Genomic DNA, 18,143 nt, shown 5'->3' with positions numbered 1-18,143 from the left:
CCCCACCCCCCCCCCATGTTCCCCCCCCAGCTTTGGGGTGCCCCCCCCCATGTTCCCCCCCCCAGCTTTGGGGTGCCCCCCCATGTTCCCCCCCCAGCTTTGGGGTCCCCCGGAGCCGCGGGACGTACAAAGGTGTTTATTGGTGGCAGAAGCGGGTCCAGGGGGGACCATGCGGCAGCAGGGGGGGACACGGGGGGGGACACGGGGACGTTAAAGCCACTCACACGACCGCGGGGGGAGGGGACATTATTGCTACTGCAGGGGGGGCAGGGCAGGGAGCATGACGCCGTTGGACCCCCGGCTACGGACCCTGGCGGCCGGGACCTCCCCCTCTGCACCTCCCGGACCCCTGGGTCCCTTTGATTTTTTTGGGGGTGGGGTCCTCAACCCTGCTAGCAGCCGCTGGAGAATCCATCAAACCAGTATAAACCAGTTTTCCACTCCCCTCCTCCAGCATGTAATCAGTAGTTTCCAGAGTTAACAGCTCAGGAACAGGCTTGGGAAGGGGCCCTGGCATAAACCCCTCCCCTTGTAGTCAGTAGGTTCCAGTGTGAACGACCCAAAATGCAGGGTGGGGGGCGGGCACTAGCTCACTCCTCACAAGGGTATATCAGTAGGTTCCAGAGTGAATGAGCCTGGAGCAACCAGGGTTAGAGGGGCCCAGAGATATTCTGGGAGGGGGCCTGGCAGCAGTTCACTATAACTAATCAGTAGGTTCCAGAGTGAACAGACCAATTGGGGGGGGGGGCAGAGGGGCTTGGGGGGTCTGGCAGCAACACCCCCTCACTGTAATTAGTAGGGTCCAGTGTAAATAGCCCCAAACAGGGGTTGGGGGGGGTGGACAGAGGGGCTGGTGTCAGCTCTCCCCCCCCCCCCCCCCCCCGCCCTGTAATCAGTCGGGTCCAGAGTGAACGGCCCAAAACAGGGTTTGGGGGAGGGTCTGGGGGGAGCTGGCATCAGCTCCCCCCCATCACTGTAATCAGTAGGTTCCAGAGTGAACAGCCAAAATGAGGGCTTGGGGGGGGCAGGGGGCAGCAGCGACTCGCCCCATCACTGGGCTCAGTAGGTTCCAGGGTGAAAGGCCCGGCGCAAGGGGGGGGGCGGGGAGCAGGGGGAGGGGGGTCACATGGCGTCGCCCCGGGGCGGGGGAGGGGCCCAAGGCACTGGGTGGGGGCAGGGTGGCGGGGGCAGGGCGCGCAGGCGGTGGGGGCGGGGTTAGGACTGCATCTCGGCCCGCAGCATCCAGGGGAACCAGCAGCAGAACAGCAACCTGGGGGAGGGGCAGCGTGGGCACGGGGCGGGGGGGGGGACACAGCCTGGGGTGTCCCCGCGTCCCCCCCCCGCGCCCCGCCACCCCCCGCGCCCCCCACCTGGAGAAGGAGCTCTCCGAGGCGATGTCCTTCGGGGTCCGCACCGCCGGGAAGTTGCGCTTGGGCTGTGACGCTGCGGGGACACGGGGGGACATGAGGGGACGGGGGGGACATGGGGCAACATGAGGGGACACAAGGGGGACATGAGGGGACCGTGGGACACAAGGGGACATGGGGGGACGGGGGGGACACGGGGGGGGCATGAGGGGACATGGGGGGACGGGGGGACATGGGGGGACACAAGGGGACATGGGGGGACATGAGGGGACGGTGGGACATGGGGGGACACAAGGGGGACATGGGGGGACACATGGGGCAACATGAGGGGACACAAGGGGGACATGGGGGGACACAAGGGGGACATGAGGGGAGGGGGGGCACGGGGGGGCATGAGGGGACGGGGGGCATGAGGGGATGGGGGGGGACACAAGGGGACATGGGGGGACATGAGGGGACACAAGGGGGACATGGGATGGGGGACATGGGGGGACGGGGGGGACACGGGGGGGGGCATGAGGGGACATGGGGGGATGGGGGGGACATGGGGGGACATGTGGGGGGCACAGTCACAGCCCCCCCAGCCGTTGCAGGGGGTGGGGAAATGGGGCCGGGCTGGCCAGCCAATCAGCGCGAGGACTTCCCCACCAGCTGGCCAATCAGTGGGTGGGGGAACCCCAGTGGCTGGCTGGCCAATCAGCAGAGGGCTGTGCTGCCTGCTGGCCAATCGGCAGTGGCCTGGCCTGGCCTGCTAGCCAGTCAGTACAGCGCTGTCCTGCTCGCTGACCAATCAGCTGCTCCTTGCCCTGCCAGCCAATCAACAGCAGACCTCCACCCCACCAGCCAATCACCAGCAAGCCCGCCTCCTGCTGGCCAGTCAGCAAGGGTCCAGCCAACCCTGGCCAATCAGGAGCAACCTGCCCCACCCACCAGCCTATCATGAGAGCCCCACACTGCCTACCAGCCAATCATAAGGGCCCCACCCCACCCGGCAGCCAATCAGCACGCACCAGTGACCTGCTGCACCTTCTTTTCGGGGGCGCTGTCCCCCGGCTCCTCCCTGGGACCCCCCACCCTGTGGGGAGGGTGGCATCACCGGGGGGGGCAGAGACCCCCCCCATGGCCCCCAGCCCCTCCCTGTGCCCCCAATGTCCCCCATCCCCCCCATGTTCCCCCAATGTCCCCCATCCCCCATGTCCCCCCAATGTCCCCCATGTCCCCCCAATGTCCCCCATCCCCCATGTCCCCCCCATGTCCCCCATGTCCCCCCATCCCCCATGTCCCCCCCAATGTCCCCCCAATGTCCCCCATCCCCCATGTCCCCCCAATGTCCCCCATGTCCCCCCATCCCCCATGTCCCCATGTCCCCCAATGTCCCCCATGTCCCCCCATCCCCCATGTCCCCCCAATGTCCCCCATCCCCCATGTCCCCCCCATGTCCCCCCCAATGTCCCCCCAGTGTCCCCCATCCCCCATGTCCCCCCATGTCCCCCCATGTCCCCCATCCACCATGTCCCCCCATGTCCCCCCAATGTCCCCCATCCCCCATGTCCCCCCCCATGTCCCCCCCAATGTCCCCCCAGTGTCCCCCATCCCCCATGTCCCCCATGTCCCCCCATGTCCCCCATCCCCCATGTCCCCCATGTCCCCCCATGTCCCATGTCCCCCCCATGTCCCCACCATGTCCCCCCATCCCCCATGTCCCCCCATGTCCCCCATCCCCGTGTCCCCATCCCCGTGCCCCCGTACCTCTGCACGCGGGAGGGGGGGGGCGAAGACACCGTGCTTGGGGGGGCAGGAGAAGTACCGCACCCCGAAAACGGAGCCGTCGTGCTTCCCCCCGGCCGCGTCCAGCTCCACCCCGAACCAGTACCCTGGGGGCACGGGGGGGTGAGGGAGCATGGGGGGCCGTGGGGGAGGGGCCCATGGGGGGGGAGGGGCCCAAGGGGAGGGGGGCCCATCGGGGGGGGCCCAATGGTGAGGGCCCCAAGGAGGGGTGTCCCATGGGGGGGGTCCCATGGGGGGGTCCCAAGGAGGGGGGTCCCATGGGGGGGGTCCCATGGGGGGAGCTGTCCCAAGAAGGGGGGTCCCAATGGGGGGCGTCCCAACGGGGGGGGGTCGTCCTAATGGGGAGGGTCCCACAGGGTGTCCCATGGGGGGGGTCCCAAGGGGAGGGTCCCATGGGTGGGTCCCACAGGGGTGTCCCAAGGGGGGTGTCCCATGGGGGGGGTCAGATGGGGGTGTGTCCCAAGTGGGGTCCCAAGGAGGGTCCCATGGGTGGGTCCCACGGGGGGGGTCCCATGGGGGGCTCCCAAGGGGGAGTGCCAAGGGGGGGGGGTCCCAAGGGATGTCCCATGGGTGGGTCCCACCGGGGTGTCCCAAGGGGGTGTGTCCCAAGGGGGGTCCCATGCGGGGGGTCCCAAGGGGGGTCCCACGGGGGGGTTCCCATGTGGGGGCCCCCCCGGGCTCTCACCGGGGGCGAAGTCGGTGCGCCCGTAGAACCGGGCCCGTCCCGGGCGCTGTCCGGCCACCAGCACCGCGTCCCCCGGGGCCACGCGGCGCCCCTCCCGGTCCAGCCACGCCCCCCCGCGCTTCCGGGGGGCTGCGGGGGCGGGGTCAGACAGGCCACGCCCCCCCCCCCGTCACGCCCCTCACTGACCCCGCCCCCAGCCCCTCCCTCTCCAGCCACGCCCCCCCGCGCTTCCGGGGGGCTGCGGGGGTGGGGTCAGACAAGCCACGCCCCCCCGGCTGACCCCACCCCATTCCCCTCCCAGTCATGGCCACGCCCCCGCGAGGAGCCCTCCGGGGGCGGAGTCAGACGGGGCACGCCCCCTCCTTGGCCACACCCCCTCCAGCCCCGCCCCTCCATTCACCCCTCCCCCATTCCACCCAGCCAGCCAATCCCGAGGCTCCCTGCTCCCCTCCAATGAGCATGCGGGGGGCGGAGCCAAAGGGCAGGGCAGAGTAAAGGGGATGAGCGGAGGAGCCCCCGGCGGGGGGGGTCGGGTGTTTTGGGGGGGGTCCCAGGCGTTTGGGGGGGCCCGGGTGCTCAGGGGGGGCCGGGTGTTTGGGGGGGCCCCAGGTGTGCAGGGGGGACCCGGGTATCTGGGGTGGGGGGCCGGGTGTTTGGGGGCTCCTGGGTGTTCAGGGGGTCCCGTGTGTTTGGGGGGGGGGCCTGGGTGTTTGGCAGGGGGGCCTGGGTGTTCAGGGGGGGCCCGGGTGTTCGGGGGGGGGCCTGGGTGTTCAGGGGGGGTCCCAGGCATGCAAGGGGGTCCCGGGTGTTCAGGGGGGTCCCGGGTGTTCGGGGGGGGCCCAGGCATGCAGGGGGTCCTGGGTGTTCGGGGGTCCCGGGCGCCCGGCCGTACCTCTCTTGTCCTTGCGGGCCTTGTGGGGGGCTCGGGCCGGGGGTCCCGGGGGGCTGTGGGGTGGGGACGGCGCCGGGGGCTGCTCCTCCGCCTTGGAGATCTTGGAGACGGAGGCAAAGACGCCTGCGGGCAGGGGGTGTCGGCCCAGTATGGCCCTGTACGGCCCAGTATGGCCCCGTACGGCCCAGCAGGGCCCAGTACAACCCTGTACGGCCCAGTACAACCCAGTACGGCCCCCTGCATCCCCAGGACACAGCAGACCCATTGACACCCCCGCCCTGCCCCACAAAGGGTCCCAGGCAGCTGAGCCTCCCCCCCCGGGGCACCCCACCACCCCCCAAAGGGTCCCACCACCCCCAGAGGGGCCCAGGGGTGCCCCCAGGGGCCCCGGCCGCCCCCCACCCGCCCCGGGGTGCCCTACCCTGCTTGGGGGGGCAGATGAAGTAGCGGACCCCCCCCACGCTGCCGTCGTTCTTGCCCTCAGGCTCGTCCAGCTCCACGCCCGCCCACTGCCCGCTGGCGAAGGCCGTGGTGCCGCAGAAGCGCAGGGTCCCCACCTGGGGGGGCACGGACGGCAGCCCTGGGTGCCCCCCACGCCCCAAAACCCTCCCCTGTGCCCCAACGCACCCACCGGCCCCGCCTGCCGTGCGGGGTGCCCCACAGGTGGCCGCACCAGGGCTGGGTGCTGCCGGGTCCCTGTGAACCGCCGGCCCCCCAAAACCCCTCTGTGCACCCCCAAAAGCCACTGCGCACCCCCAAACTCTCCCGCTCCACCCCCCTCCCCTGGTGCCCGCATCCCCACGCAGAGCAGAGCGAGGTCGCATGGGAGCTGTCGGCACCCCATGGGGTGCTGATGGCCCCCTGCACCCTTGGGACTCCCAGCACCCCTATGCACCCCAAAAACCCATTATGCACCCCAAAACCCCTCTAGGCACCCCCAAACCCCTCATTTCACCCCCGGTTCCCCCCACGCTGTGCCCGCACCCCCACGCAGAGCAGAGTGAAGTTGCGTGGTGCTGCCTGCGCCCCACTTGGGTGCTGCTGCCCCCCCCCCGCCCCACCGCATCCTCCCACCTTCCCCCCAAAACCATCTGTGCACCCCAAAACCCCTCTTTGCACCCCCAAACACCATTATTCACCCCACACCCCACTGTTCACCCCTAGTTCTCCCACGCCGTGCCCGCGTCCCCACGCAGACCAGCCCATGGTTGCACGGGTGCTGCCTGCACCCCACTTGGCTGCTGCTGGGCCCCTGCACCCCTGGGAGTCCCCAGCCCCCCAAAAACCCATTACGCACCCCAAAACACCTCTAGGCACCCCAAAACCCCATAATTCACCCCAAACCCCCACCGTTCACCCCCGGTTCCCCCCACACCGTGCCCGCATCCCCACGCAGAGCAGCGCAAAGTTGCGCGGGTGCTGCCCGCGCCCCGCCGGGGTGCTGTCCCCCCGCCCCGCCGCGCCCCCCACCTTCCCGCCGTCGACGCGGACGCGGTCGCCCAGCTGCAGCCCGAGGCAGAGCAGCATGAGGTTCCCAGGCAGGTTGTCGTAGTTGGGCAGGGTGACGCGGGGCAGGCTGCAGCTCAGGGGCACTGCGTCCAGCAGCAGCTGCCGCAGCTCCCGCGCCGCCAGCGCCGCCTCCGCCTTGTCCAGCGCCATGTCCGTGGGGTCCGGCACCACCTCGGCCGCCACCTGCCCCTTGCTGTTCTGTGGGGGGAAAGGGGGGCGGCTTGGGGGTACCCGGCGGGAGGGGGCACCCCTGGGCGGCCTCACGGCCCCGCCGGGGCCCCCCGTAATGCGATGCCCACAGTCGCCCCGGGACCCCCATGCCCGCACGGCACGGCACCCCCCAACGCCCCGCAGCACCCCCAACTCTCCCTACACCCCCGAGACCCCTCAACCCCTCCCAATCCCTTCCCCGTACCCCAGCACCACCCAGCACCTCTGATCCCCCAGCCTCCCGTGCACCCCCCAGCTCCCTGAATCAGAGGATCCCCCAGCACCCCCATACCCCAAACCCCCCCAGTAACCCCTCAGTCCCCCCAATAGCCCAATCCCCCCAATAACCCTCAATATCCCAAACCTTCCCAATCCCCCCCACCCCCTCCCATGCCCCCCAGTCCCCCAATCCCTCCCAGTCCCCCCGCACCCCAATCCCCCCAACATCCCAGTCCCCCCCAATCCCCCCCACCCCCTCCCATGCCCCCCCAGTACCCCAACGCCTCCCAGTCCCCCCAACCCCTCAATACCCTCAACCCCCCCAACCCCCATCACTGCCCATAGCCCAACCCCTCCCAATCCCCCCAACACCCCATCACCCTCCCAACCCCCCCAACCACTCCCAATCCCCCCAACACCCCATCACCCCCCATACCCCAACCCCTCCCAATCCCCCCAGCACTCCATCACCCTCCGAACCCCCCCAACCCCTCGCAATCCCCCCAATTCCCCTCAATCCCTCAACACCCCATCACCCCCCATACCCCAACCCCTCCCAGTCCAACCCCTCCCAATCCCCCCAACACCCCATCACCCCCCATACCCCAACCCCTCAATCCCCCAACCCCCCAGCACCCCCCCATACCCCAACCCCCCAACACCCCATCACCCCCCATACCCCAACCCCTCCTTGTCCCTCAACCCCTCCCAATCCCCCCAACCCCCCAACACCCCATCACCCCCCATACCCCAACCCCGCCCAGTCCCCCAACCCCCCTCAACACCCCATCACCCCCCATACCCCAACCCCTCAAGCCCCCAATCCCCCAGCACCCCCCACACCCCAACCCCCCATACCCGCAGGGCGGGGTCGGCCCCGTGCTCCAGCAGGCAGCGCACGGCGCCCAGGCAGAGGTTGGAGGCGGCGATGTGCAGCGCTGTCCCATGGCTGAAGTCGCTGCAGGTCGAGTGCAGCACTGCGGGGGGAAACTGAGGCACGGCCCGCCCGGGGGGACCCGGCCCCACCGGCACCCTGGCCCACGGGACCCCGCTGGCCGGACCCCCGCCGGGGACCCCGGGGTCCTGCTCCCGGGGACCCCAGTGTCCTGCATCCCAAGGGACCCCAGTGTCCTGCACCCCAGGGGACCCCAGTGTCCTCCCTCCCAGGGGACCCCAATGTCCTGCACCCTAGGGGACCCCAGTGTCCTGCACCCCAGGGGACCCCAATGTCCTGCATCCCAGGGGACCCCAGTGTCCTCCCTCCCAGGGGACCCCAGTGTCCTGCACCCCAGGGGACCCCAATGTCCTTCTACCCACAGACCCCAGTGTCCTGCCCCCCTGGGGACCCCAACATTTGGCCTCCAGGGACCCCAATGTCCCGTCCCCCAGGGACCCCAGTGTCCTTCCCTCAGGGGATCCCAGTGTTTGGCCTCCAGAGACCCCAGTGTCTTCACCCCAGGGACCCCGATGTCCTGTCCCCCCTGGGGACCCCAATGTCCTGTTCCCCCTGGGACCCCAATGTCCTTCCCTCAGGGGACCACCGTGTCCTGCCCCCCCTGGGGACCCCAGCATTTGGCCTCCAGGAACCCCAGTGTCTTCACCCCAGGGACCCCGATGTCCTGTCCCCCCTAGCGACCCCAATGTCCTTCCCTCAGGGGACCCCAGCATTTGGCCTCCACGGACCCCAGTGTCTTCACCCCAGGGACCCCGGTGTCCTTCCCTCAGGGGACCCCAGTGTCCTGCCCCCCTGGGGACCCCGGTGTCCCCCGCCCTGCCGGTCCCAGTGTCAGGGTGCCCCTCACCTCGGGGGGCGGCCGCCCGCAGGAGGGTGCGGATGAGCTCAGGGACGTCAAAGTAGGCGGCGTAGTGGAGGGCGTTCATGTGGGTCCAGCGGCTCCGCAGCGTCACGTCCCCCCCCAGCGCCAGCAGCCGCGTCGACAGGCGCACAGCCGCCGCGGGGTCCCCTGGCAGCGGGGACACCCGGCGTGGGGACGGGGACGTTGCCCGGGGGCAGCCGGCACGGTGATGGGGCTTGGGGGGCGCAGGCATCGGGGAGGTGGTGCTGCCTGGGGGGCACTGGGGATGGGGGGGCGTGGGGACACCGGGGACGTGGGGACAGCAGGGCTGGGGATGTGAGGACATGGGGAGACTGGGGATGTGGGGATGTGGGGACGCTGGGGACACTGGGGACGTGGGGACAGCAGGACTGGGGACGTGGGGAGACTGGGGATGTGGGGACGCTGGGGAAGTGGGGGTGCTGGGGAGACTGGGGATGTGGGGATGTAGGGACGCTGGGGACACTGGGGACGTAGGGACACTGGGGAGACTGGGGATGTGGGGATGTGGGGACGCTGGGGACACTGGGGACGTGGGGACACTGGGGACATGGGGAGACTGGGGATGTGGGGACAGCAGGACTGGGGATGCTGGGGACATCGGGATGCTGGGGACGCTGGGGACGTGGGGACGCTGGGGACGTGGGGACGCTGGGGACATCGGGATGCTGGGGATGCTGGGGACGTGGGGACAGGGCTGGGGGCCACTGCTGTCCTGGGGACACCACTGCTTGTGGGGACACTGGGGATGTTGGGGACGTGGGGACACTGCCACCAGGGACAGGACTGCGGGCCGCTGCTGTCATGGGGACACCACTGCTTGTGGGGACCCTGGGGACGTGGGGAGGGTGGGACTGGGGATACTGGGGACACTGGGCCCGGGGGCCACCAGAACTGGGGTGCCGGGGGACGCAGGGACGCCCGTGCCACCCACCCACGCCGTGGGCGCCGGCCTTGCAGGCGTAGTGCAGCAGCGTCATGTCCGTCAGCCCATCCCGGTCGTTCACGTGGCACCCGCGGCGCAGGATCTGCCCAGGCGCACCAGTTACACACCAGTGCCCCCCAGTTCCTCCCCAGTCACCCCCCAGTGACTCCCCTGGGGCGCCCAGTCACGCCCCCAGTGCTCCCACTGACCTCCCAGAGTTCCCGGACCTCCCCAGTTCTCCCAGTGACCTCCCTATGCCCTCCCCTCAGGCTCCTGGACCTCTCCAGCTCCCCTCCCAGTTCTCCCAGTGGCCTCCCAGTGCCCTCCCTAGAGCTCTCAGCTCCCCTCCCAGTGCTCCCAGTGACCTCCCAGTACCCTCCCTAGAGCTCCCAGCTCCCCTCCCAGTGCTCCCAGTGACCTCCTGGACCTCTCCAGTTCTCCCAGTAACTTCTCAGTACCCTCCCTAGAGCTCCCAGCTCCCCTCCCAGTGCTCCCAGTGACCTCCTGGACCTCCCCCAGTTCTCCCAGTAACTTCCCAGTACCCTCCCTAGAGCTCCCAGCTCCCCTCCCAGTGCTCCCAGTGACCTCCTGGACCTCCTCCAGTTCTCCCAGTAACTTCCCAGTACCCTCCCTAGAGCTCCCAGCTCCCCTCCCAGCGCTCCCAGTGGCCTCCTGGACCTCCTCCAGTTCTCCCAGTAACTTCCCAGTACCCTCCCTAGAGCTCCCAGCTCCCCTCCCAGCGCTCCCAGTGGCCTCCCAGTGCCCTCCCTAGAGCTCCCAGCTCCTCCCTAGCTCCCCTCCCAGCGCTCCCAGTGGCCCCTCCCCCCGTGTGGCCCCCCACCTCGTTGCCGATGAGGTCGACGTTGTGCTGCACCTGGGGCACCCACTGGCGCAGGATGGCGAAGAGCTGGGGCACGGTGGTGCGAGGGTCCAGCAGGATCTCCCGGCACGCCGCGTCGTTCGGGTCGAAGAAGGTGAAGGCTGGGGGGGGACATGGGGGGACACGGGGGGACACGGGGGACGTGGGGGGCACAAGGCGGGGGTGCAGGGGGGCACCCCGCGGCACACAGCCCCGTATCAGCCATCGGAGAATCCCCACAGCGCCCCAGAGCCCACCCCGTGGGGGTCCCTTGCCGCGGCCGGGGGCTCTGTCATGGGGGGGGGGCTCTGTCCCTATGGGGGGGACCGTCCCTGTGGGGGGTGTCACAGGTCACAAAGGGGGGGCACCCCGCAGCACACAACCCTGCAGCAGCCCCCGGAGAGTCCCCAGAATTCCCACTTGGGACCCTCCCCCATCCTCGCCTTTTTTTTGGGGGGTCCCTGTCCCCTCCCTGTCCCCATGGGGTCCCCTGCTCCCTGGGGAGGGTCCCTGGCCCCAGAACCAGGGGGGCAGGGCCCCTCCGCGGCTCAACCCCGTAGCAGCCATCAGAGAATCCCCAGCTGGCTCCCCCCCAGCGCTGGTTTTTGGGGGGTCCCAGCTGGGGCCCGCAGGGGGGCTCACCGTAGTCCTTGGGCAGGGGGGCGGGGGCGGCGGGGTGCACCACCGGCTTCCTGCGTCGCTCCGCCGCGGGGCTGGGGGGGTCGGGGGGCGGCGCCCCCCCCGCTGGGGGGTCCCCCCCGCGCTCCTTCGTCATGGCCACGGCCTGGGGGGGGGCGGCGTTTGGGGGAGCTGACCCCACCCCCACCCCCCCACCCTGTCCTGGGGGGTGGTGGGGGATGGGGCGGGGACTGGGAGGGGGCTGGGGTGGGGGGGACACTGGGTGGGGATGGGATACTGGGATGGGGATGGGGTACTGGGGTGGGGGGGATACTGGGATGGGGGCTGGGGTGGAGTGGAGTTGGATACTGGGATGGGGATGGGGTACTGGGATGGGAGGGATACTGGGATGGGGGCTGGCATGTGGATACTGGGATGGGGGGATACTGGGATGGGGGGTCAACTGGATGGGAAACTGGGATGGGGATGGGATACTGGGATGGGGGCTGGGTTACTGGGATGGGGGGGATACTGGGATGGGGGCTGGGGTGGAGGGGAATACTGGGACAGGGATGGGGTACTGGGATGGAGGACTGGGATGTGGATACTGGGATGGGGGGGATACCAGGATGGGGATGCTGAGATTCTGGGATGGGGACAGGGTCACTGGGATGGGGGTGCTGGTGTGGGGATACTAGGATGGGGGGACTGGGATGGGGTTCAGGGAACTGGGATGGGGATGCTGGGATGGGGGCTGGGGTGGGGGCTGGGGTGGGGATACTGGGATGGGGATGGGGTACTGGGATGGGGGCTGGTGTGGAGTGGGGTACTGGGATGGGGATGGGGTACTGGGATGGGAGGGATACTGGGATGGGAGCTGGTATGTGGATACTGGGATGGGGGGTCAACTGGATGGGGATGCTGGGATAGGGAGAGGGTTACTGGGATGGGATACTGGGGTGGGGTTACTGGGATGGGGACAGGATACTGGGATGGGGACAGGGTTACTGGGATGGCAGGAATACTGGGACGGGGGCTGGGGTGGAGGGGGATACTGGGATGGGGATGGGATACTGGGATGTGGACACTGGGATGGGGGGGATACCGGGATGGGGATGCTAGGATTCTGGGACGGGGACAGGGTCACTGGGATGGGGGTGCTGGTGTGGGGATACTGGGATGAGGTTTAGGGAACTGGGATGGGGATGCTGGGATGGGGCTGGGGTGGGGATACTGGGATGGGGACGGGGATACCGGGATGGGGACACAGTTACTGGGATGGGGGTGGGATACTGGGATGGAGGACTGGGATGTGGATACTGGGATGTAGATACTGGGATGGGGATGCTGGGATGGGGACAGGGTCACTGGGGTGGGGGTGCTTGTGTGGGGATACTGGGATGGGGTTCAGGGAGCTGGGATGGGGATGCTGGGATGGGGGACTGGGGTGGGTGGGATACTGGGGTGGAGGACTGGGATGTGGATACTGGGATGGGGATGCTGGGATGGGGGGGAACTGGGATGGGGATGCTGGGATGGGGACAGGGTTACTGGGATGGGGGGGATGCCGGGATGGGGATGCTGTGATGGGGTTGGGATACTGGGATGGGGGACTGGGATGGGGGGGATGCTGGGATGGGGGGGAACTGGGACGGGGATGCTGGGATGGGGGGATGCTGGGACAGGGATGCTGGGATGGGGGGAACTGGGATGGGGATGCTGGGATGGGGGGGGGAACCGGGAGGGGATGCTGGGCGGGGGGCACCGGGAGGGGGATGCTGTGAGGGGGGCACCGGGAGGGGACGCTGGGCGGGGGGCACCGGGAGAGGATGCTGTTAGGGGGGCACCGGGAGGGGGATGCTGGGCGGGGGGGCACCGGGAGGGGACGCTGGGGGGGGCCGGGGTGGGGCTGGGCCGGGGGCACCGCAGCGGGGCCGGCGCTGGGGAGAGGCCGGGGCCGGGCCCGGGCCAGGCCGGGACGCGGGGATGCGCCGGGCCCGGGATGGGGCGGGGGCCGCGGGGTGGGGGAGGGGTCCCGGTGGCGGCCGCTGTCCCGGTGCCGGCCCCCGCCCCCCCCCCGCCCCGGTACCTGCTGGGGACGCGGCCGCGGCTGGGCGGGGCGCAGTGCGCGTGCGCGGCGCGGGGGGCTCAGGGGGGCTGAAGGGGCGGGGCCGGGGGCGGGGCCTGGGGCGGCCAATGGGGGCGAGAGGGGCTGGCTATAGGGGGCCATAGGGGATGATGGGCGGCTATAGGGGCTATGGGGGGCCACAGGGGATGATGGCCAGCTATAGGGGCTAAGGGGATGATGGGCGGCTATAGGGGCTATGGGGGGCCATAGGGATGATGGGCGGCTATAGGGGCTATAGGGGGCCATAGGGGATGACGGGTGGCTATAGGGGCTATGGGAGGCCATAGGGGATGATGGTGCGGCTATAGGGGGCCATACGGGATGATGGGCAGCTATAGGGGATAATGGGCAGCTATAGGGGCTATAGGGGGCCATAGGGATGATGGGTGGCTATAGGGGGCCATAGTGGATGATGGGCGGCTATAGGGGCTAAGGGGGGCCATAGGGGATGATGAGCGGCTATAGGGGGCCACAGGGGATGATGGGCAGCTATAGGGGCCATAGGGGATGATGGGTGGCTATAGGGGCTATAGGGGGCCATAGGGGATGATGGGCCGCTATAGGGGCCATAGGGGATGATGGGCGGCTATAGGGGCTATAGGGGGCCATAGGGGATGATGGGCCGCTATAGGGGCCATAGGGGATGATGGGCGGCTATAGGGGCTATGGGGGGCCATAGGGATGATGGGCGGCTATAGGGGCTATAGGGGGCCATAGGGGATGACAGGTGGCTATAGGGGCTATGGGGGGCCATAGGGGATGATGGGCGGCTATAGGGGGCCATAGGGGATGATGGGCAGCTATAGGGGATGATGGGCAGCTATAGGGGCTATAGGGGGCCATAGGGATGATGGGCAGCTATAGGGGATGATGGGCGGCTATAGGGGATGATGGGCGGCTATAGGGGCTATAGGGGATGATGGATGGCTATAGGGGCTATAGGGGGCCATAGGGGATGATGGTGCGGCTATAGGGGGCCATAGGGCATGATGGGTGGCTATAGGGGGCCATAGGGGATGATGGGCGGCTATAGGGGCCATAGGGATGATGGGCGGCTATAGGGGGCCATAGTGATGATGGGCCGCTATAGGGGCTATAGGGGGCCATAGGGGATGATGGGCAGCTATAGGGGCCGTGGGGGATGGTGGGCGGCTATAGGGGCTATAGGGGGCTATAGGGGATGCTGGGCAGCTATAGGGGCCATAGAGGATGATGGGCAGTTATAGGGGCTATGGGGGGGTCATAGGGGATGATGGGCAGCTATCGGGGATCATACCGGCTGCTATAGGGTCTATGGGGACTGCTGCAGAGCAGCTATAGGGGCTATGGGGACTGCTGCAGAAGAGCTATAGGGGACCCGAGGCATCTGCTGAGCAGCCATAGGTGACTGTGAGGACTATGGGGGCTACAGTGGCACAAAAGCAGCTATAGGGGCTATGGGGGGCATAGGGATCAGTGAAAGGGCTGTGGAGGCGTCTATAGGATCTGGTGCAGGGCTATAGAGGGCTATGGGGAGCTATAGGCGCTAGGGAGAAGCCATAAAGGCTGGAGATGTCCTATAGGGGCTGGAGAGGTTCTTGGGGGGCTATAGAGGGCTAGGGGCAGCTGTAGGAGCTGGAGAGCACCTATGGGACCTATAGGCTTTGGGAAGGGGCTCTGGGGGCTAAAGGGGGCTGGTCAGGGCTGGAAAGGGGCTATAGGGGCCAATGGCTACCGAGGTGTGAGAGGGTCTATAGGGAGTTGCAGAGGAATAGCAGAGGCTGGAGAGCAGCTATAGGGGGGCTATAGGGACCTGGAAAGAAGCTATAGGTGGTGGAGAGGAGCTGTAAGATTTGGAGCTGTAAGAATGTTCCAAGGGCTGGAGGCTGGCCATGGGGCATACGGAGGCTATAGGGGACTATGGAGGCTGGAAAGCCGCTATAGGTAGGGGTGCAGGGGGCTATAGGGGCTGGGGGAGGGGCTATAGGAACCCATGAGGGGTGGGGGAGGGGCTATAGGAAGCCATAGGGGCTGGGGGAGCTGGGGGAGGGGCTGTAGTGGCCAAGAGGCTGCTGTGATCAATGGGGGCTATAGGGGCAGAGGCTATGGGCGGGGTGTAGAGGCCCCTCCTATCTTTAAGGCACAGGGGGTGTGGCCCTTCCCAGGGGAACCGCCCCTTTCCCTGCTGTTAACTCTGGAACCTACTGACAGCTTGGGCCTGGCCACAAGATGGGGACTGGGCAGGGGGCGACCGGGGATGGCCCCGGGAGAGGCTGACGGCCCTGCGGCCACCGGCGAGGGCCACGCCCGCGTGACACAGAGACCCCCCCAGCCGCTTGCCTCCATCGTCCTTTATTAAAGCCGGGGGGAGGGGACGTCCCCGTCCCCAAATCCGCCCCCCTCCCCCCCCAGTATCACAAAATAAACCTTAAATACAAAAATAAAGCATCCTCTCCCCCGGGGTGCAGCACCCATGGGTGGGGGGCACCTGAGCTGAGCCCAGTGAGCCCCCCACCCCCAAAATGGGGGCACCCGCAGCGTCCGGGCAGGATCCTGGTGACAGTGGCACTGGTGCCACCGCGTCACAGCCGCTCCAGGCCGAGGCCGCAGGCCGTCCCTGCGGGCGGGGGCACGGCATAGACCAAGGCCTCCTCCCCCTCCTCCTGGCAGATGATGGTGACGGCGCCGGCAGGATCCGGCTGCACCGGTTCCGGCCGCAGGCAGGCCTGGAAGGAGGGGGACAGAGGGGACGCGGGGAAGTCCCCAACTCGGGGCCACGCCGCGGGCCACCCGCCCTCTCCCCCCGCCCCGGCAGCATGCGGCGAGGAACGTCGCCTGCCGCGGAACGGCGTCGCCCAACGCTTAACGGCGTCGCCCACCACGGAATGGCGTTGCCCACCAGCGTCCCCACTGCGTCCCCGCCGTCACCTACCAGCTTGAGCCTCTCCTCGGAGAGCAGACTCTCGCGGCGCAGCCGCTCCACCAGCCCCTCCATGGCCTCCAGCCGGGCGCGGTGCCGCCGCCGCCGCTGCTGCAGCACCTTCACCTTCCGCTGCAGCACCAGCGCCACGGCGACGAGTTCCTCGGTGCTCAGCTCTCCTGGCGGTGACGTCGGCGGCACCGCCTTGGACACAATGGGGACGGTAGAGACGACGGGGAGCTGCAGGGCGGAGGAGAGGACGGTCTCTGGTGCGGTGGCGGGCTCAATACACGCCAGCGCTGGGGATGGCGGCAGGCCGGCAGCGGGCGGCTCGACGGCTGCGTCCTCTGCCCGTATGTGCAGGGACGGCGATGAGTGGGCAGGGTCCCCCTCAGGGACGTCCCCCGGTTCCACCAAGCCGAGGGGGCCAAGCGGCGGTGGCGCTGCAGCCAAGCCGGGCTCCGGGGCGACAGCCATGGCCTCCGGTGCGGCAGTTTGGGGGACAGGTGGCCGTTCCGGTGTCACCAGCTCCGTGCCACTCGCCGGGAGGGGCTGCTTAGGCTGGGTGACACCCAGTGGCATGCCAGGACTCTCCCGATTCTGTAGAAAAACCCCAAATCCCCGTTTCTGGAGGTTCTCACAGCGATATGGCGAAGTGGGGATGGGCAGCGGTGCCAGTTTCTCCCCAAAAGCCCCCACTCTGGGGACAAAAGCCACCCCAAGGTGACAACCCCCCTCCTGGGAACCTTCCAGACCCTTCCAGGGAGCTCCTAAATCCCCTCCTAAATCTCCAGACCCCTCCAAGGAGCTTCCAGACCCCCCTGGGACAACCCAACCCCCCAAAGAAAGCTTCTAGCCCCTTCTGAGGGGTTTCCAGAACCTTCCAGACTCTTCCAGACCCTTCTAAACCCCTCTGAGGAACTTTGAGACCCCTTGAGACCCTTCTGGGGAGCTCCGAGACGCTTCCAGGGGACCCTTGACTCTCCTAGAAGCTTCCAGACTCTGCTGGGGGAGCCTCTGGGGAGCTCCTAGACCCTCCTGGGGAGCAGTTCTAGACTGTTCTAGATGCTTCTAGGGGCTCACCGGGGGGCTGTGGGGGAAGATGGTGGGTATGGCATCGGGCCGCAGGTAGCGCACACCCCAGCGGTACTGGAAGCAGGAAGGCTCGAAGTGGTCGCTGCAGAGGTACTGGTGGCGGGTGGGCACCCAGTTCTCCTGCCGCATCTGCGCCAGCCATTGCCGCAGCCGTGCCGCATCCTGCAGCGGGAACCTGGGGGGGGGGTAACAGGACACTTGGTGGGGGGTCCCCCACCCCCCCATCCTCTAGCCCCTCCCCAGAGGACCCAAAGGCCCCTGCTTCAGCCTGCCCCACCCCCACCTTGGGTGCCCCCACCCCAGGGGTGGGGTATGTGTGTTCCCCCCCTTAGCCTCTCCCTGGGCCCAGGCCCCACCCCAAAACCAGGCCCAGGCCCCACTCAGGTTCAGGTTCAGGTTCAGGCCCCACCCAGGCCTAGGCCCCACCCCAGAGCCAGGCCCAGGCCCTGCTCAAACTCAAGCTCAGGCTTAGGCCCAGGCCTCACTCAAGCCCAGGCCCCACTCAGGTTCAGGCCCAGGCCCCACCCCGGCCCAGGCCCCACCCCAGAGCCAGGCCCAGGCCCTGCTCAAACTCAAGCTCAGGTTCAGGCCCAGGCTCCGCTCAAGCTCAGGCTCAGGCCTAGGCCCAGGCCCAGGCCTCACTCAAGCCCAGGCCCCCCCCACGCCCAGGCCCCGCTCAAGCTCAAGCTCAAGCTCAGGCTCAGGCTCAGGCCCAGGCCCAGGCCCAGGCCCACTGAGGTTCAGGCCCACTGAGGTTCAGGCCCAGGCCCCACTCCAGAACCAGGCCCGGGCCCCGCTCAAGCCCCGCCCCCCCGGGCGGGGTTAGGGGCAGAGGCTACGCCCCCCGGGCTCCCCGGTACCGACTTGTAGAAGCTGAGGCGGCGGGCGGGCGGCCGGGGCTGCCCCGCCGCGTTGGAGCAGTGCGGGGCGCGGCAGCACTTGGGCATCGCCGCCGCCCGCTGCCGGCTCTCGTGACGCGGCGGCGTGCTGCGTCAGCACGCACGGCCGTCGCCGTAGCAACGCTTGCCCGCCATCTCGCAGCCACGCATGCGCACCGAGGGGCGGGGGGGGGCGCCGTGGCCACGGCAACGGGGTCTGCCCGCCGTGGGGCTCC

The 18,143-nt window shown here is 68.7% G+C and overlaps 2 protein-coding genes across 2 annotated transcripts; both read right to left on the bottom strand.

Annotated features, from left to right (window-relative positions):
- Window positions 1–1,215: 1,215 nt before the first annotated feature.
- Window positions 1,216–11,064, bottom strand: CLIP3 (CAP-Gly domain containing linker protein 3). The gene is given in 14 exon segments (XM_075725399.1): window positions 1,216–1,270; window positions 1,371–1,443; window positions 2,378–2,442; window positions 3,117–3,136; window positions 3,138–3,241; window positions 3,841–3,969; window positions 4,733–4,855; window positions 5,154–5,289; window positions 6,203–6,439; window positions 7,529–7,647; window positions 8,473–8,634; window positions 9,440–9,533; window positions 10,272–10,411; window positions 10,932–11,064. Coding segments are annotated over 14 exon segments (1,590 nt in total).
- A 4,532-nt stretch (window positions 11,065–15,596) lies between these two features.
- On the bottom strand, window positions 15,597–17,976 carry THAP8 (THAP domain containing 8). Its single transcript, XM_075725398.1, has 4 exons — window positions 17,894–17,976; window positions 17,018–17,204; window positions 15,947–16,534; window positions 15,597–15,740 (listed from the first exon to the last, which is right to left on the bottom strand). The coding sequence occupies exons 1-4, from the start codon at window positions 17,974–17,976 to the stop codon at window positions 15,597–15,599; spliced, it is 1,002 nt and encodes a 333-aa protein (XP_075581513.1).
- Window positions 17,977–18,143: the final 167 nt, after the last annotated feature.

This window comes from Pelecanus crispus, chromosome 30 (genome assembly GCF_030463565.1).
Source record: "Pelecanus crispus isolate bPelCri1 chromosome 30, bPelCri1.pri, whole genome shotgun sequence".
Taxonomy (NCBI): domain Eukaryota; kingdom Metazoa; phylum Chordata; class Aves; order Pelecaniformes; family Pelecanidae; genus Pelecanus; species Pelecanus crispus.
This window is presented reverse-complemented; position numbering and strand designations above follow the sequence as displayed.

What these genes read in the sequence shown, in the direction of transcription:
- THAP8 (XM_075725398.1), bottom strand. Translation starts at nt 17,976, where the DNA reads ATGCCCAAGTGCTGCCGCGCCCCGCACTGCTCCAACGCGGCGGGGCAG. An exon ending in CGCCGCCTCAGCTTCTACAA is followed by an intron (nt 17,205 to 17,893) that starts GTCGGTACCGGG and finishes CCCCCCCCCCAG; the next exon opens with GTTCCCGCTGCAGGATGCGG. An exon ending in CCGAGGAGAGGCTCAAGCTG is followed by an intron (nt 15,741 to 15,946) that starts GTAGGTGACGGC and finishes CCCTCCTTCCAG; the next exon opens with GCCTGCCTGCGGCCGGAACC.